At 45.2% G+C, this 26,268-nt stretch overlaps 2 protein-coding genes across 11 annotated transcripts; one reads left to right on the top strand and one right to left on the bottom strand.

Annotated features, from left to right (window-relative positions):
* Positions 1-617: 617 nt before the first annotated feature.
* Positions 618-15,558, top strand: MASP2 (MBL associated serine protease 2). 2 transcript variants are annotated; one of them, XM_040263420.1, is made up of 11 exons: positions 637-689; positions 773-1,001; positions 1,122-1,299; positions 2,056-2,187; positions 4,257-4,453; positions 4,527-4,674; positions 8,048-8,166; positions 9,906-9,984; positions 12,100-12,231; positions 12,731-12,805; positions 14,019-14,785. In XM_040263420.1, exons 1-11 carry the CDS (start codon positions 685-687, stop codon positions 14,783-14,785), a joined length of 2,061 nt encoding a protein of 686 aa, XP_040119354.1. In that variant the 5' UTR covers positions 637-684. The 2 variants fall into 2 exon arrangements, 1 of the variants encoding a protein (XP_040119354.1); XR_005724979.1 differs by having other exon boundaries at positions 618-689; positions 2,952-4,453; positions 9,906-15,558.
* A 492-nt stretch (positions 15,559-16,050) lies between these two features.
* LOC120880207 (TAR DNA binding protein) lies at positions 16,051-24,328 on the bottom strand. Of its 9 annotated transcripts, none has more exons than XM_040263419.1 (8): positions 24,206-24,273; positions 22,668-22,913; positions 20,976-21,139; positions 20,608-20,748; positions 19,805-19,975; positions 19,301-19,427; positions 18,206-18,345; positions 16,051-17,471 (listed from the first exon to the last, which is right to left on the bottom strand). In XM_040263419.1, exons 2-7 carry the CDS (start codon positions 22,903-22,905, stop codon positions 18,290-18,292), a joined length of 897 nt encoding a protein of 298 aa, XP_040119353.1. In that variant the 5' UTR covers positions 22,906-22,913; positions 24,206-24,273; the 3' UTR covers positions 16,051-17,471; positions 18,206-18,289. The 9 variants fall into 9 exon arrangements, with proteins under 9 accessions (XP_040119353.1, XP_040119349.1, XP_040119350.1 ...); XM_040263415.1 differs by lacking the exon at positions 24,206-24,273 and adding an exon at positions 23,891-23,994 and having other exon boundaries at positions 16,051-16,426; positions 17,192-17,471; positions 18,206-19,427; positions 22,668-22,915; XM_040263416.1 differs by lacking the exon at positions 24,206-24,273 and adding an exon at positions 23,891-23,994 and having other exon boundaries at positions 16,051-16,426; positions 17,192-17,225; positions 18,206-19,427; positions 22,668-22,915.
* Between the last annotated feature and the right edge of the window lie 1,940 nt (positions 24,329-26,268).

Raw genomic sequence — 26,268 nt, 5'->3', positions numbered from 1 at the left:
GGGTATCTTCCCAACCCAGGGATTAAACCTGTGTCTCTTACATCTCCTGCTTTGACAGGTGTATCCTCCAAAAATAAGTCACCCTTTTCTGCTGGGGTTGGGGGATGGGAAGCAGGGATTCGCAAGATGCTTAATTGTGTCCAGAAGGACTTGGGGCCACAAATTCCTGATTTCACTGCCAGCTCAGAGTTGCTTCCTGGAGCATCATTTCCACCTGTCCATCTGTTTCTCCAGCTTCCTAAATGTCGATTCCATGTCCTCGCCCATGTTCCCCATTGTTGTGGACTTGTGTTTTTAAAGCTCCCCTCTTCTCTCTGCCAGGAGGGAAAGGTAGATGCCTGTGTGCCTCCCCCATGTCCCCCTAGAAGCCACCACCTTTGAGATCATTGTCCCCAGGACTCCGAGTGACCTCAGAAGTCACACACTGCTGGGGAACCCCAGAGGTCAAGGGTGAAGACAGAGCTAGCATTTGTTCCCAGGCCTGGCCGTCATCCAGACCCAGCCCCTGGCTCCTGGCATCCTGCCCTCGCTGCCCAGAAATCTGGGCAGGCAGGAGTCATGGGGTCTGTTCCCAGAAGGCCAGGGTGGCTGGGGGCAGGGCCAGGCGCTGGACAAACAGATCAAAGGTGAGGCGCCCTGGGGCTCCAGACCGTGCCTAGTCAGCCGGAGGACACCAGGTGCACCATGAGGTGGGTGGAAGCCCCCAGGACCTCTTTGGCAGGGGTGAGGGCTGAGAGCAGGCCTCACCGCCCCTGCCCTGCACCGCCCTCAGGCTGCTGGTCTTCCTGGGCCTGCTGTGGGGCTCTGCGGCTGTGTCCTCAGGGCCACAGTGGCCCAAGCCAGTGTTCGGGCGCCTGGCATCACCCGGCTTCCCCAACCAGTACGCCAACAACCAGGAGCGGCGCTGGGCCCTGACGGCGCCCCCCGGCTACCGCCTGCGCCTCTACTTCACCCACTTCCAGCTGGAGCCCTCCTACCTGTGCGAGTATGACTTTGTCAAGGTGCCAGCAGGGCAGGCGGGGGGGATGGGACACCTGGAAGCAGGGTCTGACCTTGGAGGGTGGGAGGGCAGTCAGGCCAGGCGTTGCGCCTTTGCTCCCCGTGACCCCCGACCCTCCCAGCTGAGCGCCGGGACCAAGGAGCTGGCCACGCTGTGCGGCTCAGAGAGCACGGACACGGAGCGGGCGCCTGGCAATGACACCTTCTACTCACCGGGCTCCAGCCTGGATGTCACCTTCCGCTCCGACTACTCCAACGAGAAGCCGTTCACGGGCTTCGAGGCCTTCTACTCAGCAGAGGGTGAGCGGGGGAGGAGGCTGGTTGTGGGGGCGGGATTCGGTCTCAGGCCAGACTGGTCCTCCCTTTGGTCTCCTCCCCACCCCCACTCTGGTCCGTGAGGCTGGCTTCTTGCCAGACCAGCAGGAGAAGGGTGCACACCTGGTCTGACATCATCACAATGCAAATATCCCTAACAGGCCATGACCTCTGCTCTAGACTAAGCCCCAGGTGCTAAGACTGAACACCCTTCCGTGCCAGGGACATCCTCAGGGGCCCCTGTGATGCAAGGGCCAGGTGAGCCCATTTGCAGATGGGCAGGCAAGGCCCCGCCAGCCTGAGTGCTGCACCTGCATGTGGGCTTTGATGCTTGATTTCAGATTCTGGCTCTTGCAGGGACTTGCTGTGTGGCCTTGGGCAAGTGGTTCAACCTCTCTGTGTTTGTCCTGAGGCTGCTCTAAGAGTTCAGTGAAACCTGTATAGAGGCGTACCCACCGGGTTCCCTTGCAGGCTGCTCCCTGTGCTGGCCTGGCTACGTGGAGCAGGACACTTCACCTTCATTGGTGTGAAAAGGAGGAGATTGAGGTTCCCCTCCACCTGTTGCAGGAAGGCCACAGTGGCCTTTGTTTGGCCTCTAGCACTTGACCGGGCACGAGCCACCTCCATTCCCGAGGAGGCTCCTCTCAGGGCACCTGGGAGGCTGGGGGCCTCTGAGCCCGAGCCTGGGCTCAGTGACAGCACCTCTCCTTTCCTGCCGCCTGCCTGCCTGGCCCTCCCCAGACATTGACGAGTGCCAGGCGCCCCCAGGAGAGGCCCCCGCCTGTGACCACCACTGCCACAACCACCTGGGGAGTTTCTACTGCTCCTGCCGTGCGGGCTACAGTCTTCACAGGGACAAGCGCACCTGCTTAGGTGAGCCGCAGCTGGGCAGGGGAGAGGGGGCACTATGCCTGGCCCAGCCCCCACTCCGCCCCAAGACACCCCTGGCTCCCCAAGGACAGAGTTCCTCTGCCCAGGCGACTGGAGGGACCACTGGCCTTGGCCTTCTAGACACTTCTCCTAGGTGGTGGCCCCTTCTTGGTCTTCTGTCCCCTCTCACCGTCCACCCATTCATCCTCTATCCATCTGTCCATCTGTCCATTCACCCATCCTTCCATCCATCTATCACCCATCCATCTATCTGTCTATCCATCCAACTATCCATCCATCTATCCACACATCCATCCATCCATTCACCCGTGTTCTCCAATTCCTTGCCCACCTCTGCCCTGTCCTTGGCTCACTCTCATCCCCTTCAGCTCATTCACTTGGTGAGCCTGTGTTAGGCCCTCACTCTGTACCTGGCCAGTCAGTGCTTGCCCTCCCTGGGGTCGGGGGGGCTCCAGGATGGAGGAGTGGGGGGCCCCAGGCCTGCTTCACACAAGCTTCCCTTCATGGAACCTCAGGGTGGGGGTAGGGCCTGCTCAAAGCTGCTGTTTGGTGCCCAGCCAGCCAACCCCTTTGTCCTCCACTGCCTGGATGCCCCTCTGCACCTTTACCAGGGGCCTGGATGGAAAACAAGCTGGCGCCCTGCCGGCACCCTGGGGAGTGAGCAGCCACATCCCTCGAAGCTGACCCTGCGGCCCCTGCTCAGCCATCCCTCCCCCGTGTCTCTCCCTGTCTCTGTTCTCTTCCAGAGCAGAGCCTCTAGCCTCCCCTCCAGCTCCTGTCTGGGTTGGGCAAGTCTGCTGCTGCCTACAGCCCCCACTGACCGCCCCCTCGGACCTAACAATAAACGTGGCTCCACCTCCACCTGCTGCCTGTCTCTGGGGGGTCAGTGGGGGAGGGCCGTGATGTACTCCCTGGCCCCTCTCCTCTTCCACCCTCATCTCAGTCTGAAGGGCCCCAGTTGGTGGGGCGGCCCCCTCCATGGCGCCACAGGTGTCTTTGCCAGAAGGGCTTGCTCTGCCCCCACCCTCGTTTTGATGGTGGGGCCTTGAGGTCCAGAGAGGGGCATAGGCTTGCCTGAGTTCCCACAGGGCAGCCAAGCTCTTGCTGCTCCCCTACCAGGAACCCAAGGACTGGGCTCAGAGCATCCTTGGGTCCACTTCCTGTTCAGAGAGCAACTCAGGTCCTGTGTGTGCTGGGCTGGGGGGAGCCTGACCTGGAGCAGAGAGGCCAGGGAGGTTTTGATGGGTGGAAACTGATTGCCCATCAACTCACTGGCAGGTAATCTGGTCCCCCACGTCTGGGGCTGACTGCCTCTGCACCCTGGGAAGCAGCCACCTAGAAGAAGAAAGGCAGTGCTGGGCTCCTACTTCCTGAAATGCCCCCCCACCACCACCTGGGGGAGGGGGCGCAGGACCCTCCCATAAGTGATGCTGACTTCCCTCTTCAAAGGCAGAATCAGCTGTTTGAGTGGGGACCAGACTCATCTGTGATCAATGTGGACTTGAGCTTCCCTCAACTGCCCCCTGTCTTGATCCAGGGAAGGTGGGCTGGGGGAGGGCCCAAGGGAGGCTGGGCTGGACTGGCCAGGCCTGGGGGAGATGAACTTGGGGGTTGCTAGAGTCAGGGGTGGGTGGGTGACCCTCAGCCCAAGGAGATATCCCTCTTCCCATCCACTCCCCACCCAATTCCTGGGGAATAAGGTAAGTCCCCTTCTCTTCTCTTGGTGTCTCCTTCCCCCTGGGCAGATCCCACAGCCCTCACTCCTGGAATTGGGACTCTGGCCCAGTGATCCCTGCAACAGAAGCCTTGATCTAGGGCCCCCACCTTCCCTGGGGGTGTGAGTGCAGCCCCTGGAGAATGTACATTCAAGTGTCCCCCGTGTCAGCTAAAGCCTGGAAGCCAGAGGAAGCCCCTCCCTAAACTGTCCCTTCAGCCCCTGGGTGGGGTGTCGTCTCTGGAGGGGCCTCTGGGGCTGGTGTCTGAGCTTGACCCATAGCTGAGCCAGGCTGCTGTGCCCGGCTCACTCTCCCTGTCCTCCCCGCTCTCCTCAGCCCTGTGTTCCAGCCAGGTCTTCACTGCCCGGTCTGGAGAGCTCAGCAGCCCTGAATACCCGCAGCCATACCCCAAACTCTCCAGCTGCACCTACAGCATCCACTTGGAGGAGGGATTCCATATCATCTTGGACTTTGTGGAGTCCTTTGACGTGGAGACGCACCCTGAGACCCTGTGCCCCTACGACTCCCTCAAGGTCTGGTTCCTCTGGCCCCCACCTCACCCTGGCCCAGTAGGTCCTGGGGTGACGGGTATCTCTCCGTTTTCAGATTCGAACAGACAAGGCGGAATATGGCCCGTTCTGTGGGAAGACATTGCCCCGCAGGATTGAAACCAAGAGCAATACCGTGACCATCACCTTTACCACCGATCAGTCGGGGGACCACATGGGCTGGAAGGTCCGATACAACAGCACAGGTGAGGGCAGGTAGGGGCTCTTCCAGAAGCATCAAGGAACCACAAGGGATGGAACTCTTCCTGGCTGGGCCCTGGAAACTGGGAAGGGAAAAGTTTTCCTTAACCCACTCAGTGTCCCTGGCTGAGTCTGAAAAGCAAACTGACAGGTTAATGGGAAAAAACATACTTGTTCCTTTCACGTCAAGTGCTATGTGGCACTAGGGTTTCCCAGTGGCTCGGTGAATCTGCCTGCAATGCAGGAGACCTGGATTCACTTCCTAGGTCAGGAAGAGCCCCTGGAGAAGGGAATGGCATCCTACTCCGGCACTCTTGCCTGGAGAATCCCGTGGACAGAGGAGCCTGGTGGGCTACAGTCCACAGGGTCACAAAAAATAGGACACGATTGAGTGGCTAACACTCCACACATTCACACTTTACATGGCACAGGTGCCTTCCTAAGGAAATGAAGACCCAGAGAGACAGCTGTGTCCTCCTGTGCTGCTGCTGAGGAGTGTGACAGGTTGAGGAGTATGAAGTAAGGGTGGTGAACTGGGGGAAACTTGTTCAGTCACTCAGTAGTGTCCAACTCTTTGCGACCCCATGGACCGCAGCATGCCAGGCTTCCTTGTCCATCACGAACTCCTGGAGCTTGCTCAAATCCATGTCCATCAAGTCGGTGATGCCATCCAACCATCTCATCCTCTGTCGTCCCCTTCTTCTCCTACCCTGAGAAAGTCCAGCATCAGGGTCTTTTCCAATGTCAGTTCTTGGGGTCAGGTGGCCAGAGCACTGGAGCTTCAGCTTCAGCTTCAGCCTCAGTCCTTCCAATGACTCAAATGTAGCCAGCCCTGTTGGTTAGGATTCTTCTTGGCATCCCTTTGTCTTTGGTGATAAGGCTTCCCTCTGAGTGTAGGGAAGACACCTTGTCACACAAGGGTCTTATAACCTGCTTCAGGGTAGAAGGGAGAGGCAAAGGGAGGAATATGGAAGGGTGTTGTCCCAAGGGTAAGGGAACTGTTATGTGCAAAAGCCCATCTTTCTTGGTGTGAAGCTTCAGTGGGTGTGATGGGGTGGGCAGAGATGGGGGCTCCCATCACCGCGGGTTTGGATGGGGCATCTGCAGCTGGGGCTACGCTCTGCCTCCATGATCCGCCTCCACCCTCCAGGCCTCTTGGGCTTTCCGCACCTCTTCCTTATGACAGATCCTCACACACTGGATGGTTCTTGGTACTACCTCCTTAGATGTAAGTCCAAGTCCCCCATCTTCTGGGCACTGACCACTAGATGTGACTGTTCCCCTGAGAGTTGACACTCTCAGCCAACTGATCTCTCAGGATGTTTTTGGAAGGACCGAGTAACTGAACTGGAGAAACTCCAAAGCAGCCAAAGCCATGCTGAGTGAGGGCTGAGGGTCAGGCTGCCCAGCTCGATGTCCCAGCTGCAGTGCCACCTGCTTCCTGGCCATGGGACACTGAGCCTCTTAAAGTAACTTTACTAAGATGTAATGTCTCAGTTATCCAGTGAAGGATAACATCTCCGTGGAAAGGTGGGGGTTGTTGGGTTAATGTAGAAGGCATGGGGTGTGTGTGAAGGAGGTATTAGTTTTTAAAATGAGGAGATTGGATTAACAAAGTTTAACCTTTGGGCCACCTCTGTTGGACATGTGGGAAAGAATGAGAGCCTGGTCAGGAGGGCAGAGATCAGTACTTTGTGAAGCCTTTATTTTTTTGGATGTGGGCCATTTTTAAAGTCTTTATTGAATTCGCCACAATATTGCTTCTGTTTTTTTTTTTTTGCCCAGAAGCATATGGTATCTTAGCTTCCTGACCAGGGATCAAACCCATACCCCCCAGCGTTGGAAGGTAAAGTCTTAACCACTGGATGGCCAGGGAAGTCCCAAACATTTCATTTTTTAATAGCCTTTTGCCTTCCTGTGTGTCAAAGTAATAAAATTTCTAAACCTGGAGTACTGGTTTCAGAGCGAATAGGAGGGAAGAGTCAGGTTTGCCAGGCTGGTGAGTGAGAAGGGGCTGGCACAAGGCCTGGCAGTGTGTGTGAAGGAGGGTGTGAGCAGGGCCCTGGCTTGGGATTAAGACAGCCTCAGGAAGCCCTGAGATGTCCCTGGAGACTCTGGGGCCTGCCTGGGACTGAGAGTCACCCAGAGACATAGAGATCGGCTGCTGGAGGAAGTAGGGGACGGGCAAATGGCCTGCGTGGGCTGAGGGGTGGCCTTGGGGGATTGTCAGCCATGGGGTGCCAACAGACCAGGGTTTGGGGGCCAAAGTGGAAGCCAGTCCTGAGCCCTGTGGGCACATGCTCATGAGGGACAGGAGAGGCTTCCCAGGTGCCAGTCTAGCTCTGAGCCACGAGGTCTGCTGGGAGAGCTCCCTGGCTGCAACCACCTCTTCAGTTCAGTTCAGTCACTCAGTCGTGTCTGACTCTTTGCGACCCCATGAATTGCAGCACGCCAGGCATCCCTGTCCATCATCAACTCCTGGAGTTCACTCAAACTCATGTCCACTGAGTCGGTGATGCCATCCAGCCATCTCAACCTCTGTCGTCCCCTTCTCCTCCTGCCCCCAATCCCTCCCAACATCAGAGTCTTTTCCAATGAGTCAACTCTTCACATGAGGTGGCCAAAGTATTGGAGTTTCAGCTTTAGCATCAGTCCTTCCAAAGAACACCCAGGACTGATCTCCTTCCAGTGCTTATTCCCTGGTGACTCAGCCAGTTAAGAATCTGCCTGCAATGCAGGAGACCTGAGTTCACTTCCTGGGTCAGGAAGATCCCCTGGAGAAGGAAATGGCAACCCACTCCAGTATTCTTGCCTAGGAAATCCTACAGATGGAGAAGCCTGGCGGGCTACAGTCCATAGGGTCGCAAAGAGTCGGACACGACTGAGTGACTAACACTTTCTTAGCAAAGCACGTTCGTCTGTGCTTCACACTCAGTCCTCACAAAGCCCTAGCAGGTGAGCAGTCTCATCGGGCTTATGGATGAGGAAACTGACTCTCCTGTGACTTAAATGCATGTGGTCCAGCTCTTCCCCCCACGCCCCCGTTACGTTCCCCAGTTCTCTGCAGTGTGTGTGAGGCCCCTGGCGGGGAGCAGACACACCCTTTGCCATGACCAGGCTCCCTTACTGCATGCCTGACTTTCTTTCCTTCACTTTGGCTGAAGCCCGGGCCAGACAACAAATCCTAATTTGTACAATAAGCAACGGAGAGTTTAATCTTGCCTTTGAATTTAAATCTTAAGAACTCTATCCCATTTGTGGCAAGCTCTCTCTACACATTAAGTGTTTCACTTATAAATTCAGAACTTCTAATTGCTCAATTCAGACTTGCCTGCTGTAAACCACAGCCAAACTCAAACGTCTCATTTCCTTGCTCAGCTCAGCCTTGCCCTGATCCACTGGCGCCACCTAATGGCCGCATCTCCCCTGTGCAAGCCAAATACATCCTGAAAGACCACTTCTCGGTCTTCTGTGAGACCGGTTATGAACTTCTGCAAGTAAGTTAATATAAAACTGCTAACTGCAACCACAATCATGACGGTTTTTAAATGAATCCATATTTACATCAGCAGGTATGTGAAATGAAGATGGGAAAACAGCTGTTGTCAGCATGGTGGTTTCTTTTCCCTGTGATTAAACAATAAAATTCAAAGAAATTATACCTTTGCTAAGAGAAATGCCTATAGAAAAATTTCTTAGGAATTCTATTTTAAAAAGACATTTAATTAATTAATTTGTTTACAGTAGTGCTGGTTCTTCCTGCTGCTCAGGTTTTCTCTAGTTGCGGCAAGCCGAGGGCTACTCGCTAGTTACTGTGTGGGCTTCCCATAGTGGTGGCTTCTCTTGCCGTGGACCATAGGCTCTTAAGGGTTTAATTGCTCTGCAGCATGTGGAATCTTCCCGAACAGGGACTGAACCCACATCTTCTGCATTAGCAGAAGGATTCTTAACCATCGAACCACCAGGGAAGTCCCAGAACTCTGCTATTTAAAAAAGCTTTGTCTTGGGGAAAGCTGGTGATATAAATGAACACCTTTCTCAGTTCATACACATTACTGCAGGGCTTGGTAAAGCAGCTGAAATGTTTGCCATTGTGCTCTATGTTATCACCTTGCATTAAATCAAACTCCTCCTCCTGGTCAAATGACCTTTATATGAAACAACTCCTGGGCCCACAAAAAATTAAACGGCCCTTGGAAATAGTATATTCTGCAGTTATAAACAGTGACCACTGTTAAGGGAGAGGGAGGATAATTTCAAAAAATGCTTAGTGTGTTGCTTTAGGGGCACAGGTAGGAGATTAACATGTCCTCTTTATGTTCTTCAAAATTGTCACTGAATCCCAACGGTAAAAAGTAATAACACTGAAATGATAGCTGGCTATGCAATCCAGTCCTGTGGAAGGGGAAAAAGTGAGACACTTTTCTCAATTTGCAAACTTCAGGGTGGGCTCTTCCCATAGCTCCTTGAACCGCAAACCTGTTTAGTTTTTCTTTTTAAATGAACATTTAACTAGTTTTATCAACCATCATCTTTAAAGATATATATATATATATGTATTATTATTATTTTTTTTTGCCATGCCTCGTAGCTTGTGGTTCCCCAACCTGGCAGTGAAGCCTTGAAGTCCTAACCATAACCACTGGACTGCCAGGGAAGTCTCTTTTTTAGTATTTTCTGTTCAGTCTCTGATGAAAGGGAAAAAAAAATCATCCTGCTCTCCTTTGAAGCATAAAGCTTCTGTCAAAGCCACCTTCTTTCATTTAAAGTCTGTTTTAGAAAAATACCTCCATGTCAAAAATGTCCCTCTAAATGATATTATCAATGGAACTGACTGGGAACACCCTTGTGAAGCTTAAGGAAGTATTTTAAATGACTTTTCTCCAGCTAATAGCTGCAGGCTAGAAAAATCCAGACACATTCATTCCCCAGACTTCTGACCATCACCCTTTGGCACTTAAAGAAATGGTGCAGCATCAGCAGGAACTTGAAATCTGACATGTTCTTGGATTAAAATGGAAAGCAAAAACAAAAACTGCTGCAAGAGGTCAACATCTTTGAGACACACGCACAGATGACATCACCAAGCACACAGATGTATCAAAGCAGCTGGGCTGTGTCACGTGGGTCCATCACCCTCCTTGGGAGCATCTCTTGAAACACTAGAAGAGGAACTACTGTGGAGTGCTTTCATGATGAAAACAAGGACATTAATATTTTCTCAATTCCTCTTTAGGGTAATTTACCCCTGAAATCATTTGCTGCGGTCTGTCAGAAAGATGGATCTTGGGACCGACCGATGCCAGCATGCAGCAGTACGTACGTGTGACCACAACGCCTGCAGCTGCTTCTGCTACTGCTTCTGGTCTTTTTAGAAAATTTTATTTATCAGGGCTTGAATTCTAAGTTTGCTTGTCTTACCCAGTGTCTAGGTGCACTCTTAAGCAGTTAAAATGGGACCACGCTACTAGGAAAAGTATTTGCTTTAGTATATGCAAAAGCACTTTTCTAAGTATAAAATACTCATAAAAGATGGGGAATAGAGAAAAATTACAAACATTGTAATACTCATAATCCCACTGTATCAGAGTATAACCACTGTTGCTATTTTGGTGTATATCTCTTCAATTACATATATCACACATGCAAACATGTTCAGACCACCACTTGATGCAGATAATTGTATGTGTATGTATATATACATGTACATACACACATATATCCACATCAAACTGGGATGACACTGTCCCTTACCATCTTGTGACCTGAGTCATGTATCTAATGAATTATGTTACGTGTTCAGTTCAGTCACTCAGCCGTGTTTGACTCTTTGCAACCCCATGGACTGTAGCACACAAGGCTTTCCTGTCCATCACCAACTCCAGGAGCTTGCTCAAAGTCCGTCCATCAAGTTGCTGATGCCATCCATCTCATCCTCTGTCGTCCCCTTCTCCTCCCATCTTCAATCTTTCCCAGCATCAGGGTCTTTTCCAGTGAGTTAGTTCTTCACATCAGGTGGCCAAAGTATTGGGAATTTCAGCTTCAGCATCAGTCCTTCCGATGAATATTCAGGACTGATCTCCTTGTAGTCCAAGGGACTCTGAAGTCTTCTCCAACAACCCCACTTCAAAAGCATCAATGTCAGTGGAAGTTAACAAATTTACAAAACAAAAAGTCAAAACCTCTCTTGCCTAAATCCTCAAACTATTGATACCTTTAGGACACTGGGGTCCTTTCCTTCACATCATTATCTCCTATGCTATTCATACTAATGTATTTCACTATTACATACTTTTGAACCAAAGCAGGATTCTCAATCTGACTGCAATTTCCCCTTCCCCTCCATAATTGCTGGGGTATCTTTCCACATCAATTCAAGTACTAACAGAGCTGTTCATTCTTTATTAATGATTGTCTAATATTCCACGAGAGCTGATTTTCAGTCCATGTGACCTTTATTTCCACTTTTTTACCATTACACATGCTGTAGTTAATACCTCTGTACCTGTATCTTCACATATCTTGTTTAAGGGTTTCTACAAAACTCCTGGGGGAATTTAAATATTTTCATCTCTAAAATTTATATTCCTGTCAGAATATATCACCAATATACTACCAATTTTTAGTTTAAAAACAGTAAGGAAGAGCTGGCACTGAAGGGAGTAAGAGGTACGGGTGTGAGCCCTGATTCTGCCACTTCTGTGGTTCTGGGCGTTATTACCTGTGGAGAAATTATAGACAATGTGGACTAAGCACTTGGCACAGAGCCAGATACACTGTGATTAAGTTGCTGAAAACCAATTACGATTTTTTAAGTATCCACAGAAATACATCAACAATTTTTGTGTGTGTACAAAACTATGACTTTTAGACTGATACCACTTTCTGAGAAACTGGTTAGTTATTTCACATTAATGTCCAAGCAGGTATGAATTCCAACCCAAACTAAAGGTAGCGTGACTTCTAGGTCTTCTAAAAAGCTAAGGATCATAACAAGCTGAGTCCTTCAGTCTTCAAATTGCACCAGTTTACATGGAGCCAGACTGTATATGCCACCTGCATGCCGTGCTGTTTTCTTCTGTTGCTATTTTCTTGCACGAGGAAATTTCAACAAATGCCAACCACTTTTTTTACATGTGAGAATGCTAAGGAAGTCCAAGTGGTTTCAAATCCCCTTCCTTTAGGGAAAGCATCCTACCCTCCTTGCCCAGGGCCTTCACCTCCATCTAGCTGTTTAGCGAGAGATAGGAAGGAGTGACGCTTTAAAACCACACTTAAGGTGATGCTCATTTTCAGAGATAAAATAATGTCCACCTTGAACATGCCTTCAGGTTACAGCACCACACAGCCAACCACCATCACAATCTCCACACATCATTTTAATGTTAGAATTCAGTACAAACGGACTTCCCTCTCCCATCGTTTATTAGTTGTGGACTGTGGCCCTCCTGACGATCTACCCAGTGGCCAGGTGGAATACATCACAGGTCCTGCGGTGACCACGTACAGGGCTGTGGTTAAATACCGCTGTAATGAGTTCTACACAATGACAACCAACGATGGTAAGCAAACTTCCAAGTTGGGGGTGGGTAATATTTGGAACCTAAGCCTTCATGACCTGAAAATAAACTTACCCAACATTTTTGGCTAAGGCTAGGCAAAAGATTAAAAGGCACGTCTCCCACCTGCTAAGTGAAATACTGCAGCTGAAGTGACTTTAATGTCAATTTGCAAGAATCTGAAAACAGATCTTATCTAGTAAATGACTACCACAAACACACAATAAATTCCAAATGGTTTAATTTAACAAGTCAAAACCTTATCATTAAGCACTTGAGATCTTGATACATATTCAAGTTACACATCTAAAAGGTTTCCACTTTGCAAGCAAACATGGTAATGCAGAGACCTCCTATTTATGAAATCATGTAAAACGGTTATTCAGACACCTCTATTTCCCACTGATGCTCAAGAATCAACATTTTTCAAGGGGGTATTCAAGCAAATGACAACCACCTTTTACATGCAGTTAAACATTTTTGTTTTTCCAATGATTTGCAGGTAAATATGTGTGTGAGGCTGATGGATTCTGGACGAGCTCCAAAAGAGAAAAATCACTCCCAGCCTGTGAGCCTGGTAATGGATACATTTATACAAGAGATTTGTAATTGATGGAAAGTAGAACTGGGTAGAAGACAGTAAGTAGCGCTTTAGCTGTGTAGGCAGAAATGTAATTTCAGCACTTGGCTCTTAGACCAACTTATTATTTCCAAATAATATGTTTTCATTACCCCTTTCCATGTGGAGAGGTTAGGTGCTGACTGCATCAGTCATTTGACTATTTTTGACCTTACAACTAGGCAAGCATAAAAAATTAAATGATACTTAAAATTATCTTGAACCATTTATACATTTATAAACATGAGTTCTTCTGTTACTTTTCTTCTCTATAGAAATGCTATTAAAACCCAAAGCTAATAACCTCATTATTTCCCTAAGCAATTGTTTCCAATGACATCTAGTTTTTAAACATTAATGCAATTTGCCTTTTAATAATACTCAGAAAAAGTTTTTACCAGAATTGGTTCTGAAGATATAGTTGACAAAAAAAAAAAAAAAAATCAGAAAAGTAATAATATATCCATTACCCATTAAGTCTTCTCAGTTGACACAATGTTTATAAGCTTTCATAAGAGTATTCTACCACAACGTGAAACATATTTGCTACATTAATAAGCATATTTAGTTAGCAATATATAGTAAAGTCTAGTGTCTGGAAGGAACAACTAGACCAGAAATAATTTCTGAACCTGAAGGTTCCTGGCTACAACTGTAACATTCTCATTTTTAAAACATTTAATTAAATGTTCAAAGGTGAAAGTAGTCTGCAAATCCTATGATATTGATCCTAGTTCCTGCTTTCCCAGAACTACATGGTAGATATCCCATTTTACAAGCAGGAAAACAGAAGCAATGGAGAGGTTATTTATTTTCACTTCCTGTGCACACCAGCTCAAACAACTCCTGTTAGCCTTACCAAACACATTCCCTGTCCTGAGACCAAGTTACTTTAGCGAAACAAATTAGTTTCTACATATTTTCACTCACTTCATTTTCTGAGGAGCTAAAAAATACCAAATGGTTTTATCGGATCTTTGAACAATGTTTTGAGCAGTAAAACATACATACTATACTCACTTGCCTGTACAGGTAGACAAACACCAATTCGTGTGATGCAATTTTTGGCTGACATTAAACATGAGTAATTGATAACTCCAAAGTGGTAATAATTGGAGAAAAACACCATCAGGTTTCTGTAAAGGCTCTATACATGTGCTTCTTTCCCCAGTGTGTGGAATATCCACCCGTACTACAGAAGGTCGTATATATGGAGGACAAAATGCAAAGCTTGGTTATTTTCCTTGGCAAGTGCTGTTACTAGGTAAAACTATGGCAGCAGGCGCACTTCTGCATGACAACTGGATCCTAACAGCTGCTCATGCTGTGTATGACCAAAGAGAAGACGCTACCTCCCTACAGATTAGAATGGGTGCCCTGAAGAGAATATCACCTAATTATACACAAGCCTGGGCCGAGGCCATTTTTATACACGAAAGTTACATTCATGATGCTGGTTACGATAACGACATAGCACTGATTAAACTGAAGAACAAAGTTGTAATCAACAGCAACATCATGCCTATTTGTTTGCCAAGAAAAGAAGCGGAATCTTTCATGAGGACAAATGACATTGGAACTGCATCTGGATGGGGATTAACCCAAAGGGGGTTTCTTGCCAGAAATCTAAAGTTTGTTGACATACCAGTTGTTGACCATCAAAAATGTACTGCTGCCTACGAAAAGAAGTCCTATCCAGAGGGAAGGGTAACTGACAACATGCTTTGTGCTGGACTGCAAAGTGGGGGCAAGGACAGCTGTAGAGGCGACAGTGGGGGGGCATTGGTGTTTCTAGATAATGAGACCCAGAAGTGGTTTGTGGGAGGAATAGTGTCATGGGGTTCCACTAATTGTGGGGAAGCAGATCAGTATGGGGTCTACACCAAAGTCATAAATTACATTCCCTGGATCAAGAGCATCATTAATAGTAATTTTTAACTTTGTGTCTTCAGCTAGTACATGATTCTTTGCTTTAAAAAATACCCGTAAAAGATCTTAGTGGCAAACTGACCTGAGAAATGTGAACAGGAGCGCTGCCATTCCACCCTAAACAAACCCGACTGCAGGTGAGCCTGCCTTTCAGGCCCGTGTCTACTAGCCACTCTTCCACTACTTAACTCAAGGGGACCTAAGCCACTGTAGCATACTTGTCTTGGCCAATCCATTACAAACTCGTGGATTAAATCTGCATTTACTTACTTAACAAAGTCCAGTGTCTTTTTCTACTCTCCATTTGCATTTCTATGAAGTTTCCTGTTCTTTATTTTTGTATTTGTTCTTACTGATCTGAGAATGTTATATATTACAGCAGTATTGGTTCAGGAGTTACTCTGAATGTTTTTCTTGGGTAGATAAATTGGAAATAGCAACACTTTGGCCTATGTATAGACTGATTTCCATGTTAAAACCAACACTATAATTTTTTAATTATAAAAAACTGCCAAACAAAGAACACAAACGGCACTATTTCACATGATCAAAGAAAACAGATTTTCTAAAGGACAATTTGGCAATATATCTCACAAGTCTTAAAAGCATGCATAGTCTTTGACCTGGTAATTACAATGCTAAGATTTTAATTTAGCTGTGAGAATATTCCTAGCACTTGGAAATAACCTAAATAATGTTCAAATTCTGAAGACAGTTGATTCAAAAGTGGCATTTCCATAAGATGAAATACATTAAAAGTAAGTGGCGGTATTATTGATAAATGTAATTTTTTTTTTCTTACCATGAACATGAAATACTTGGGCACACTTAAAAAAATAGATTACAGATCGTACAACAGCTGAGTACAGAACTTAAATACACAATTAAGAGTTGCTCTCCTAGTAATTAACAACAAAAAACTATTCTAATTATCACATACATCTGAATTACTATGTACTTAACATCTTTCCTAAGGACAAAATTTAAGCCCTGACCCAACCTTAAAACATTTCATTTAAAAAAAAAAAAAAAAAACATTTCATTTAGTTGGCCTCCCTAAAAAGTTTTAATACCTAACACTCAACAAAATTTCTCATTCTAGCCAAAGAGTCACCATTACTATGTAGAAATTCACTGTGATTTCAACTAACTTCTCTTGTACATATAAAGTGCAACTTCTAGAGGCTCAGTTTTTAAAGGTAACTTTCCAGCATCTTTGTCACATAAATAAAAAAAGAAACTGTATTTTTCCAGTAAGACTCCAGACACTAAACTGTGGTGGCAATGAAAATTTTTATTCAACTGGTTCAAAAAAGTTTTTAGAATGAATGCATTTAGATGACCAAATAGACTTAAAAAACAAATCTTTGCCAAATAGTTTACTTCTAAACTTCAAATTTTTTTTTTAGGGTAGAATACCCATAGCTATGTAGTACCATAAACATGTTAATAGAAGGCTACTCAACATTGAAAGCCTTCTAAGACTGGTAACTAGATTTATACAAGTGTAAATAAGGGATTAAAACCATGCCATTGACAAAGTTAACTTACCCCTGGGCTTCTTGAAGGCTTGTCAGTTTAGTCTTTGGAGGTCCCCGAATACCATTTTAAGTGTTACCATGTTACTGCTGCTGAGTAATAGTGCAAGTGCTAAAATGCAAAATTCAGATGGTACAGGGTTTGGAAATCATGCAATTTAGATGCAGAAAAAAAAAAAAAAAACAAAACCGCAAGATCCTTTACAGAGGAAACTGAATAAAACAATGTGGCGACCATAAGCCTAAAAGACGACTTCATTTATAAAAGTTTAAAACACATAACTTTCAAAATGACAAACCTAGTTATCATAATCTAATTAGATAAGGGCATTAGGTAAATTATCAACACAAAAACTTACATTCTTCCACTAGAAAAGGAGCTGACTCTCACAGAAGTTAGTTACATTTTAAGTACAATAGAGAATCAATATATTATTGCTTTTACATACTTAACAATGCACCGTGAGAGTCTTGAGTTTTGTTGATTTATTCGACATCATTCTATTTCCCCACCTTTGGAAGACAAAGCCCCTTCCACTTAACACTTCCACAGACAACCCACCCTGCTAGTTCTTAAAGCTATCAGGCTTCTTAATGGATTTCAGGCACAAGATAATTTGTGGTTTCTTCTACTTTATCCCTATTGCAATTAATTCCACTTTTCAAATCCCCAACTAGAAAGGTGCTGATATTCCCTTCATTTCAATTGATAGGCTTTGCTACAAAGCATTTTAAATTAACATTGCTTTGCCTACTCCTTCAAATAAGAATATTTTTAGAAGGATGATTTCCCAATGGAGATTTATACAGGCCATGTAAATAGAACATCACCCAAATGCACAGAGGCACTAAGAAAAAGCTGGAGGGTACTGCTTACCATTTTAGGTGCGGTCACCCAGACTTATTAAAAACTAGATTTGAAAAAACAAAAAACAAAAAAAACTTTTCACTTTGGACAATGCAAGAACAAATAGCAATTAAGTCTGGGTATCAGGTGTCAATGCATGACAGGTGATGAATCCATTTGACTTGAGACAACTTTTCAAATAAGTTTATTTGAAGCAAAATAAACTACTGCCAAGAAACTTTATGAAAGTTCCATCTCAAAAGGGTCAAAAAAAGGGGAATTAACTGCTATGAATTCTTTGCATTCAGGGCTGCAAAACAAAGACACATATTATTTAAATCAGTTTTATTTAAGAATTTCCAACAGTGACAACTCTTATAAAAAGCATCCAAGCACAGGACACAGAACTGCAGCAAACAGCATTCTTATGGGTAGCTAACAGACATGAGAACTTCCACCCTGCTTTGAGACACCCCGAGCTCACTGGTGAACTCTGCTTCCAAGTACTCCTGCAAAGCACACCACAAGCTCAGTCCATGTTCTCAACCCATCAGCTTCAGTTCACATTACCACACTTACAGATCAGTAACAGAAGAGAACACACACCATACAGCATTCACAGCAGTTGACAAAGGGGTAGGGGAAATACAAGTATCGTTTCACTTAACACATTCAGCTAACGTGGGTCATCTAAGAACAAAACTCACTTAAAAGTCTTCCAACAGATGTGGATGTCCTTTGAATGCAAAAACATTCGTACGTTATTTGCTATCCTTGCTCTCTGCACACTCTCTCACCAAAGCCACAGGATTGAGAGACACATCTCGCCAAGTTAAAAAATATCCATTATGCACCACCAAGTCTCTGCACGCGCTCTCTCCTTTTCTCGCTCATACTAGCCTCTCATGCCTCGGCACCACCATCAATCCCACACAAGGTTTCAAAAGTTCAAACAGCCTTCTGGTTCCATATCACAGCCTTGCGTTCATAGCGTTGATACGACTCCATGAAATAAAGAGTAGCGGATAAAAATGGGACACCCACCGTCAAAGACGCAGCCTGCGCAGCGTGATGGCGAGTTCTTGAATGAGAAAGCATGTAGACAGAAGTATTCCTATGGCAGAATATTTACAGCACTACTTTCAATGAAGTGCTTCTTCCATAAACATTTGAAATGAGATGAACTGCAGAGATTAAATGAAGGCTTCATATTGTACTTTTGTATATGAAGGGAGACAAGTGTTAAAACAAAAACAAAAACAAAAAAAAACCAAAAGAACCAAGCACTGTGACACCATGATCTCCAAAGAGGAGATTTTCCTAAGGAAAAAAATCCATATGGTGGGGTTCAAATTAAAACAAGGAGAAAAGAATGTAGTTCTAACCAATGGTTTCCATTTTGAACATGCAAAGAATTCACTTGACAAGTCCAGGGATAAAATATTACAGGAGAAACCCTTTGATATCAATTGTAGTGTGTTGGTTTACCAATCAGGCAAACAGCGGTTCACGTTCAAACACTCAATATTTCAACCCTTTATGTAACAAAACTTATAAAATTCCTTTAGCTCTTCCTCTTTTTCTAAAGAAAAATGTCAAAAATACTGCTGAATATACTCCACACTGAACAAACCAATTTTGAAAATTCTTACATATGTTATTTTACAATATACTTACCATGAGTTTAGAAAAATTTGAATTCCCACCAGTATACCAACTAACCATAACCCAATGTCTACATTCCCCAGCCAGAAGACTTAGAATCCATGCTAGAGCCGAAGCCTCCATTAAAACCACTGCCTGATCCTGCATTTGATGCTGATCCCCAACCAATCGCTGCACCTGAATTAGAACCACTGTAAGAGTTATTTCCAGAACCAAAAGCCTGATTTGGCTCCCTCTGCATGTTGCCTTGGCTTTGGTTATTACCTGATGGGCCAGACTGGTTCTGCTGACTGGCTAACATGCCCATCATACCCCAGCTGCTCTGCAGAGCAGCCTGAGCTGCAGCCATCATTGCTGGGTTAATGCTAAAAGCACCAAAGTTCATCCCTCCACCCATATTACTACCCTGATTGTTTCCCAAACCCGCTCCACCCCCTCGACTATTTCCAAATCCACCCTGATTCCCAAAGCCACCTGGATTACCACCAAATCTTCCACTTCTTTCTAACTGTCTATTGCTATTGTGCTTAGGTTCAGCATTGGATATATGTACGCTGATTCCTTTAATGATCAAGTCCTCTCCACAAAGAGACTGGGCAACCTATAAAAAATAAGGGATGTAAATAGAGAAGATTAAACAATTGATTCATACAAAATAGCAATAAAACTTAAGATTTCAAGCCATCATCTACGCTGGAGAAAAAAATCAGCAAGGAGCACTTATTTCACTTAAACCCATAAAATAGCCTTTAACTTTAGTAATGGTAGCAGGGATTTTTCCGTTCATTTTCAAAGGATGTGTAACACTCCCACTTAAATGTCACATATTAAGACTATACCTACGGGGTTTATCACAAATATTCAGGCCCAAATACAGGGTCAGAGAGCTTAGCTAAAAAGGATGGTAATTAGCTGGAAGGGCAACGTTCAACAGAAATTACCTAACTAACTGGGGCAAAGTTATTAAGAGAAAAATACCTGATCATCTGCAAACGTAACAAAGGCAAAAGCCCTGAACGGTTTGGGGATGAAGACATCTACCACTTCTCCGTACTGGCAAAAGAACTGCCGCAGTTCATCAGCAGTCATGTCCTCTGTACAACGCCCAACAAACACCTTTCTGCTTCTCAAAGGCTCATCTGGGCTTTGCTGATCAAATCGAAAGGAAGAAAACCATCAGAAATATTTTACAAGCAATGAAAACAGCATTCTGGTGGAGGATATAACACAACCTATCTGCCTTTTCTTTAGATGAGTACTTAAAAAGTAGGTACAGTCTTTCTTTTTTGTATTAGCACATCTCCTTCTTTTAAGACTTCAATGCTTTAAATGTTAAAGCTGATGAAAGTATATTTGGATTAAGGAAAGTTGATGAATTGGAAATGTCCTGGCAAAAAGGATAATGTTCCAAATAAGCAAGTCTTGCTTGCTTGGAATAAGTAAGGCTTTTGTAACAAGATCAACATATCTAATTGTCTTTGTTAACTAACAAGATCAACTTATTCTTTGTTCACATGTAACTATGTAAGAAATTGCTAATTCATTAAAAATAACAAGAGAAAGAATAAAATGAATAACGTTTTATTTTGGAGGAGCAATAAACTAACTATTTCAAACAAATATATAAAATATTCAGCATGCATTAAGGTCCGGAGACTTTTAACAGAAGATTTCAAGAACACACCCTGCCACATTTTCCAATTGTGATTTTTTATTTTACAGTGTCTTTTAAGTAAGTTTGTCACCACAAATGGCCAAAGCAGAGAAAACAGAGAAAGTACCTTAGAATTTGGAAGTTTACAGTCACACCATCGTCCATCTATCATATGTCGTTGTGACATTACTTTCACCTGGGTTTCATATTCCGTGAAGCGAACAAAGCCAAACCCTTTTGAATGACCAGTTTTAATATCCTTCTTGACCTAGAAAAAAAATCATTTAAATTCACTAAATCCACACACATATAATCAACCCAGAGTACACACATGAAGGGAAATAGTATAAACCAAATTTCTTTTCAGCACCCATTATGCATACATATAATAAATATTAAAAATATCACCTACTGAACATGAAGGGTAGCATCACCAAAACAAGGAATTGTGGACAGTCATTCACTGAAAAACTGTTAAGTGAGAACAAAGCTTACCTGAACCATAAGAACTTCTCCAAAGGTACTGAAGTAATCTTTCAGGTCCTGTTCAGTTGTTTTCCATGGGAGACCCAACACTATTAAATCAGATGTTTTCTGGACCGCTCTTTTCACTTTCACTGCTGATGAAGCATCGGTTTCATCCATTTTTCTTTTGTTATCTAAACAAAATGAGCAGAAATCTTTTAGAACATTCTTCGTTTAACACTTTAAACACTTCACCCCCTTCCTGCAGAGATGAGAAACAAAAACATTCTAGGAATAGTAAGACACTGGAAACTTCTGGTAAAGGGTGACGTTAGCTCTCGTGGACAGAATAAGGCTTAAATATAAGTGGCTCAGTTGCTTTTCTGGAGCCAGTTTGGGGATTCTAACCTCTGGTTCTGTTAACAGCTCAAGATTACAACTGTATGTTCTTCCCTCTCAAAAGATGTATCAAAACAAAAGTTCCTTTATTTTCACTTTAAAATACATTAAAGGAGGGAAAAAAAAAAAAAAAACAGGTTGAAAAACCATGATATTATCTTTGTGCCTATTAAATATATTTCCTTGATTATTTTAATGTCTATAATCTGACTACCAAAAAATTAGCAACTGTAATCTCCAGTTATAGATTTTTAAGGCTGATTTCAGTTTTTCTGTTTTGTGTCCAAACTTTCAACATCAAACTCACATTAACTTTATAACAGCAGAAACTTAAGGTTATTAAAAAAAAAAAAACAAAAAAACCAGTATTTGGAAGAGCAGAGAAACTCAATGACATATGGACAAAAGACAGACCATTTTTGGGAGCAGCGTTACGTTCACAGCAAAAGTGAGGAAGGCAGATTTCCCATATACCCTTCCCTCTACACAGGCAGAGTCCCACCCCATTATCAAAATCCCCTACAAGGGTGGTACACTTGTTACAACTATGAACCTGCATCAATACATTACTACCTAAATGACATTTCAAATTTGGGTAAATATTTATCTACAACCAATGGATCAAGAAACTGCAGACTAAAAGAAAGCAAGTTGATTTTAGTAAAATTTTTCTTGATACATGAGAAAATTTCTTGAGGAAACATCTTAAATATTGACAAAATAGTACACCTTTGTTGCAATATAAAGTTATAATAAAAGTAAGAGAGATCTATCAACTAGCACAAAGTACCTACTGATAAAATGTACTTAGTTCCTTGGCATACTTCTAAATCTTCATGCTTCCTTTGAGATTAAAACCATTACTGAAAAGACACAGTGAGAATAAGCCCAGACCTAAAATTATAATTAGGACTGAACTAATTCAAGATTTGGGCTATGTTCATTTAAGGGGGAAAAAAGGGAGTAAAATTAGCGGAATGAATGATGTAGCTTGCAAGCATTAAGAACAAACCAAAATATTGAGGCACTTCAGAAGACTATTTTCAACAGACTGATAGAACTGCAAAGCATTCTTAATTTCTTAAATTTGGCATTAGTTCAGCAAAATTAGTGCGGGTAATTATTTAAACACATAGTTTTAAAAACATGTTCTGTATTCCAATTCTCACTTATTTAGTGGTCTTCCAAGCTTGTCTGATAGTAACTTTTAAAGAAATACTTGGGCAATAGAAGATGGTTCACAAGGAAGAGACCATGATCTATGCTTGAGAACGATACAAACCTAATACTTTAGCATCACTGCAAAACCAAATGGCAACAAACCTTTGGGATAGTTGACAACATATACCAGATTCCCCCAGCCAGCATCGGGGGCGTGCAGAATTCCTTCTACCAGACGGACACCTCTCATACACTGAGACACTGGATTCCGGTAGCGTAGCCCACATGCCCCTGGAAACTGGGCTGTAACCGTGGACAGCAGCACTGTCCCATCGTCTTCCGATGGTATTTCAATGGGCTCGTCATTCTCATCTTCGGTTACCCGAATATATTCAGACATCTTTGTTTCTTTTAAAGGGAAAAGAGATACAAATGACTTAACAAGTGTGGTCAAAGTAACTGTTTCCTTATCCCAGCGGATTTATACCACTATGTCACTGTTTTGTGACTTCTAAAAAAATTCTCGGGTCTTTGGATTCTTACAGGTGTTGGTTATCCCCGAAAAACGAGGCAGTAAAGGCAAGGATAGTTATTAAAATGTAATGCCTCGCTAGTTCATTAAGCATTTGATGAAGGCCTACTGTAAGTGCTGCCACTGTGAAACTAGTCTCAGATGGCATGCTAGTGGCAAGGCGGGAGGGAGGGGGAGAAGGGGGAAAGCAGGAGAAAGATCGCAAGTACTGATTTTATTACAATCGTGATAAATACTACTAGAAAGTAGTCTGAGGGTGTTTGGGGAGAACCTAAGCTGGTTGAGATGTGTGTGTGTGTACAGTGGTGTCAAAGTGACTTCCCTAAGCAAGCGATGCAGAAGCTGTCTTGAGGACTGAATAGGAGGAGTAAGCTAGCCGAAGAGAACAACGGAAAAGTTCCTCCCTGTTCCAGATTGTGGGGTGTCCAGAGGCTCTCCAAACTTGAGCCGCAGGGACAGCGGCGACAGGTCCTTCGCGACGCGGGCCGCCGCCTCCCAGAAGCCAGTGCGTGACAACCGAGGGAGGAGTTTCTAAGCGCGGCCGGGGTGGGACCGCTGGGGTATCAGGCCCTAAACTCCGTCCCGGTGCAAAAGTACGAAGGCACAAAGCAATACCCGCGCCGGCAAGCTAGGCCAAACCGCTGCCTCGGGCTGCAAGGCTGCGTGGGCCCAGCACCCCAGCTCAGACGCCGGCTGCCACCCCGCGCCAGACCCTAACGTCGCTCCCACGCGAGTCCGCTCCGGCAGGACCAACCAGGCCTGGTCCCACGACTCCCTTTCCGGGGCGGAGGCCACCCCATCGCGGGAACCGAGGCACACAGGGCGTCCTTAGTGAGAAGCATCTGCAACTCACCCGCTAGGCCGCTGCTAGGAAGCCCGACAGGGAGACTGAAGCAGGGAGGAATCCAAGAGCAGCCCAGCTACCACTTCGCTCCCACAAAATGGCGCTAGGGCCGCCTCCTCCCGCCTCCGGCCATCGTCCTCTCCCACCGGATTCCCGGCCGCAGGTGGGGGGACCGCTGCACAGAGACAACGACCCTCTCCCCAGAGAAGCAGAAATCCTCTCCCTGCAGTCTGAGCACAGGGAGTGAACTTGAAGGCTATAAGGAGGCCAGCACCTAGGCCAGAAAGGCTAAAAATGGAAAAATGTAGACGGGTAGGCTTTTACCTCCCCCCGCGTAGCGTAATAGATGGCTTCGCCCGACCAACCGTCGGCCCCGGGTCTCCGCCGGAGCTCGCGCACTTTTAAAATGCGCGAGACTAGCGCAGGGGCTGGGCCGGACGGGGCGGGGCTGGGTGGGGGGAGCGCTGGGTGGGGCTGGACTGGGCGGGGCTGGACTGGGCGGGGCGAAGGCACTTGGGCCATCCTGACCCTCCGGAGACTGGGAGAGGGCTGTTGAGCCTAAGCCATTTTTAACCTAAAAAGGCCAGCCAGGTGCGTCCTCTCTTCTCCCGCAGTCAACCTCCACACCTGGAGAGAATTTACTTTGTTCTAAAGAATAGCAGTCATAGCGCCTACTGTGTACTGCTGCTGCTGCTGCTAAGTCGCGTCAGTCGTGTCCGACTCTGTGCGACCCCATGGACAGCAGCCCACCAGGCTCCTCCGTCCCTGGGATTCTCCAGGCAAGAACACTGGAGTGGGTTGCCATTTCCTTCTCCAATGCATGAAGTGAAAAGTGAAAGTGAAGTCGCTCAGTCGTGTCCGACTCTTAGCGACCCCATGGCCTCCAGCCTACCAGGCTCCTCCGCCCTTGGGATTTTCCAGGGAAGAGTACTGGAGTGAGTTGCCATTGCCTTCTCCGACTGTGTACTAGGTACTACCTAAGTCATCACGTATTTAATTACCCCAACAGTCTTCAATGGTAGGTGCTATTGATGTTATCTGCATATACAGATGAGGACGAAACTGAGACACAGAGAGGCTCAGTATCTTGCATAAGTAAGGTCAGATGCTCAGTCGTGTCCAACTCTTTACTACCCTATGGACTATAGCCCCCCCCCCCAGGCTCCTCTGTCCATGGGATTTTTCATGTGAGAATACTGGGGTGGGTTGCCATTTCTTCCTCCGGGGAACTCTTCCTGACCCAGGGATTGAACCTACGTCTCCTGCATTGCAGGCGGATTCTTTACCACTGAACTACTGGGGAACCTCTAAAGTAAGGTTACCCAGGTAGTAAATGGTGAACCTGACATCTGACCCATAACTCTAATGCTAATATAGTCCATGTACTGTTGAAGCCTAGCTTGGAGAATTTTGAGCATTACTTTGCTAACATGTGAGATGAATGCAATTGTGCAGTAGTTTGAACATGCTTTGGCATTGCCTTTCTTTGGGATTGGAATGAAAACTGATCTTTTCCAGTCCTGTGGCCACTGCTGAGTTTTCCAAATTTGCTGACACATTGAATGCAGCACTTTCACAGCATCTTCTTTTAGGATTTGGATTAGCTCAACTGGAATTCTATCACCTCTACTAGTTTTGTTCCTAGTGATGCTTTCTAAGGCCCACTTGACCTCGCACTCCAGGATGTCTGGCTCTAGGTGAGTGATCACACCATCATGGTTATCTGGGTCATGAAGATCTTTTTTGTATAGTTCTTCTATGTATTCTTGCCACCTCTTCTTAATATCTTCTGCTTCTGTTAGGTCCATATCGTTTCTGTCCTTTATTGTGCGTATCTCTGCATGAAATCTTCCCTTGATATCTCTAATTTTCTTTCAGAGATCTCTAGTCTTTCCCATTCTGTTGTTTCCCTCTATCCCTTTGCATTGATCACTGAGACTTTCTTATCTCTCTTTATTATTCTTTGGAACTCTGCATTTAGATGGGTATCTCTTTCCTTTCCTCCTTTGCCTTTCACTTCTCTTCTTTTCTCAGCTATTCGTAAGGCCTCCACAGGCAACCGTTTTGCCTTTTTGCATTTCTTTTTCTTAGGGATGGTTTAGATCACTGCCTCCTGTACAGTGTTACAAACCTCTGTCAATAGTTGGCCAGGCACTCTATCAGATCTAATCCCTTGAATCTGTTTGTCACTTCCACTGTGTAATCGTAAGGGATTTGATTTAGTTCATACCTGAATGGTCTAGTGGTTTTCCTTACTTTCTTCAAGTTTGAATTTTGCAATAAGGAGTTTATGAGCTGAGCCACAGTCAACTCCCCATCTTGCTTTTGCTGACTGTATAGAGCTTCTCCGTCTTCGGCTGCAAGGAATAGAACCAATCTGATTTTGG

The sequence above is a fragment of the Oryx dammah genome, unplaced genomic scaffold, assembly GCF_014754425.2.
Source record: "Oryx dammah isolate SB20612 unplaced genomic scaffold, SCBI_Odam_1.1 HiC_scaffold_21, whole genome shotgun sequence".
Classification (NCBI taxonomy): Eukaryota; Metazoa; Chordata; class Mammalia; order Artiodactyla; family Bovidae; genus Oryx; species Oryx dammah.
This window is presented reverse-complemented; position numbering and strand designations above follow the sequence as displayed.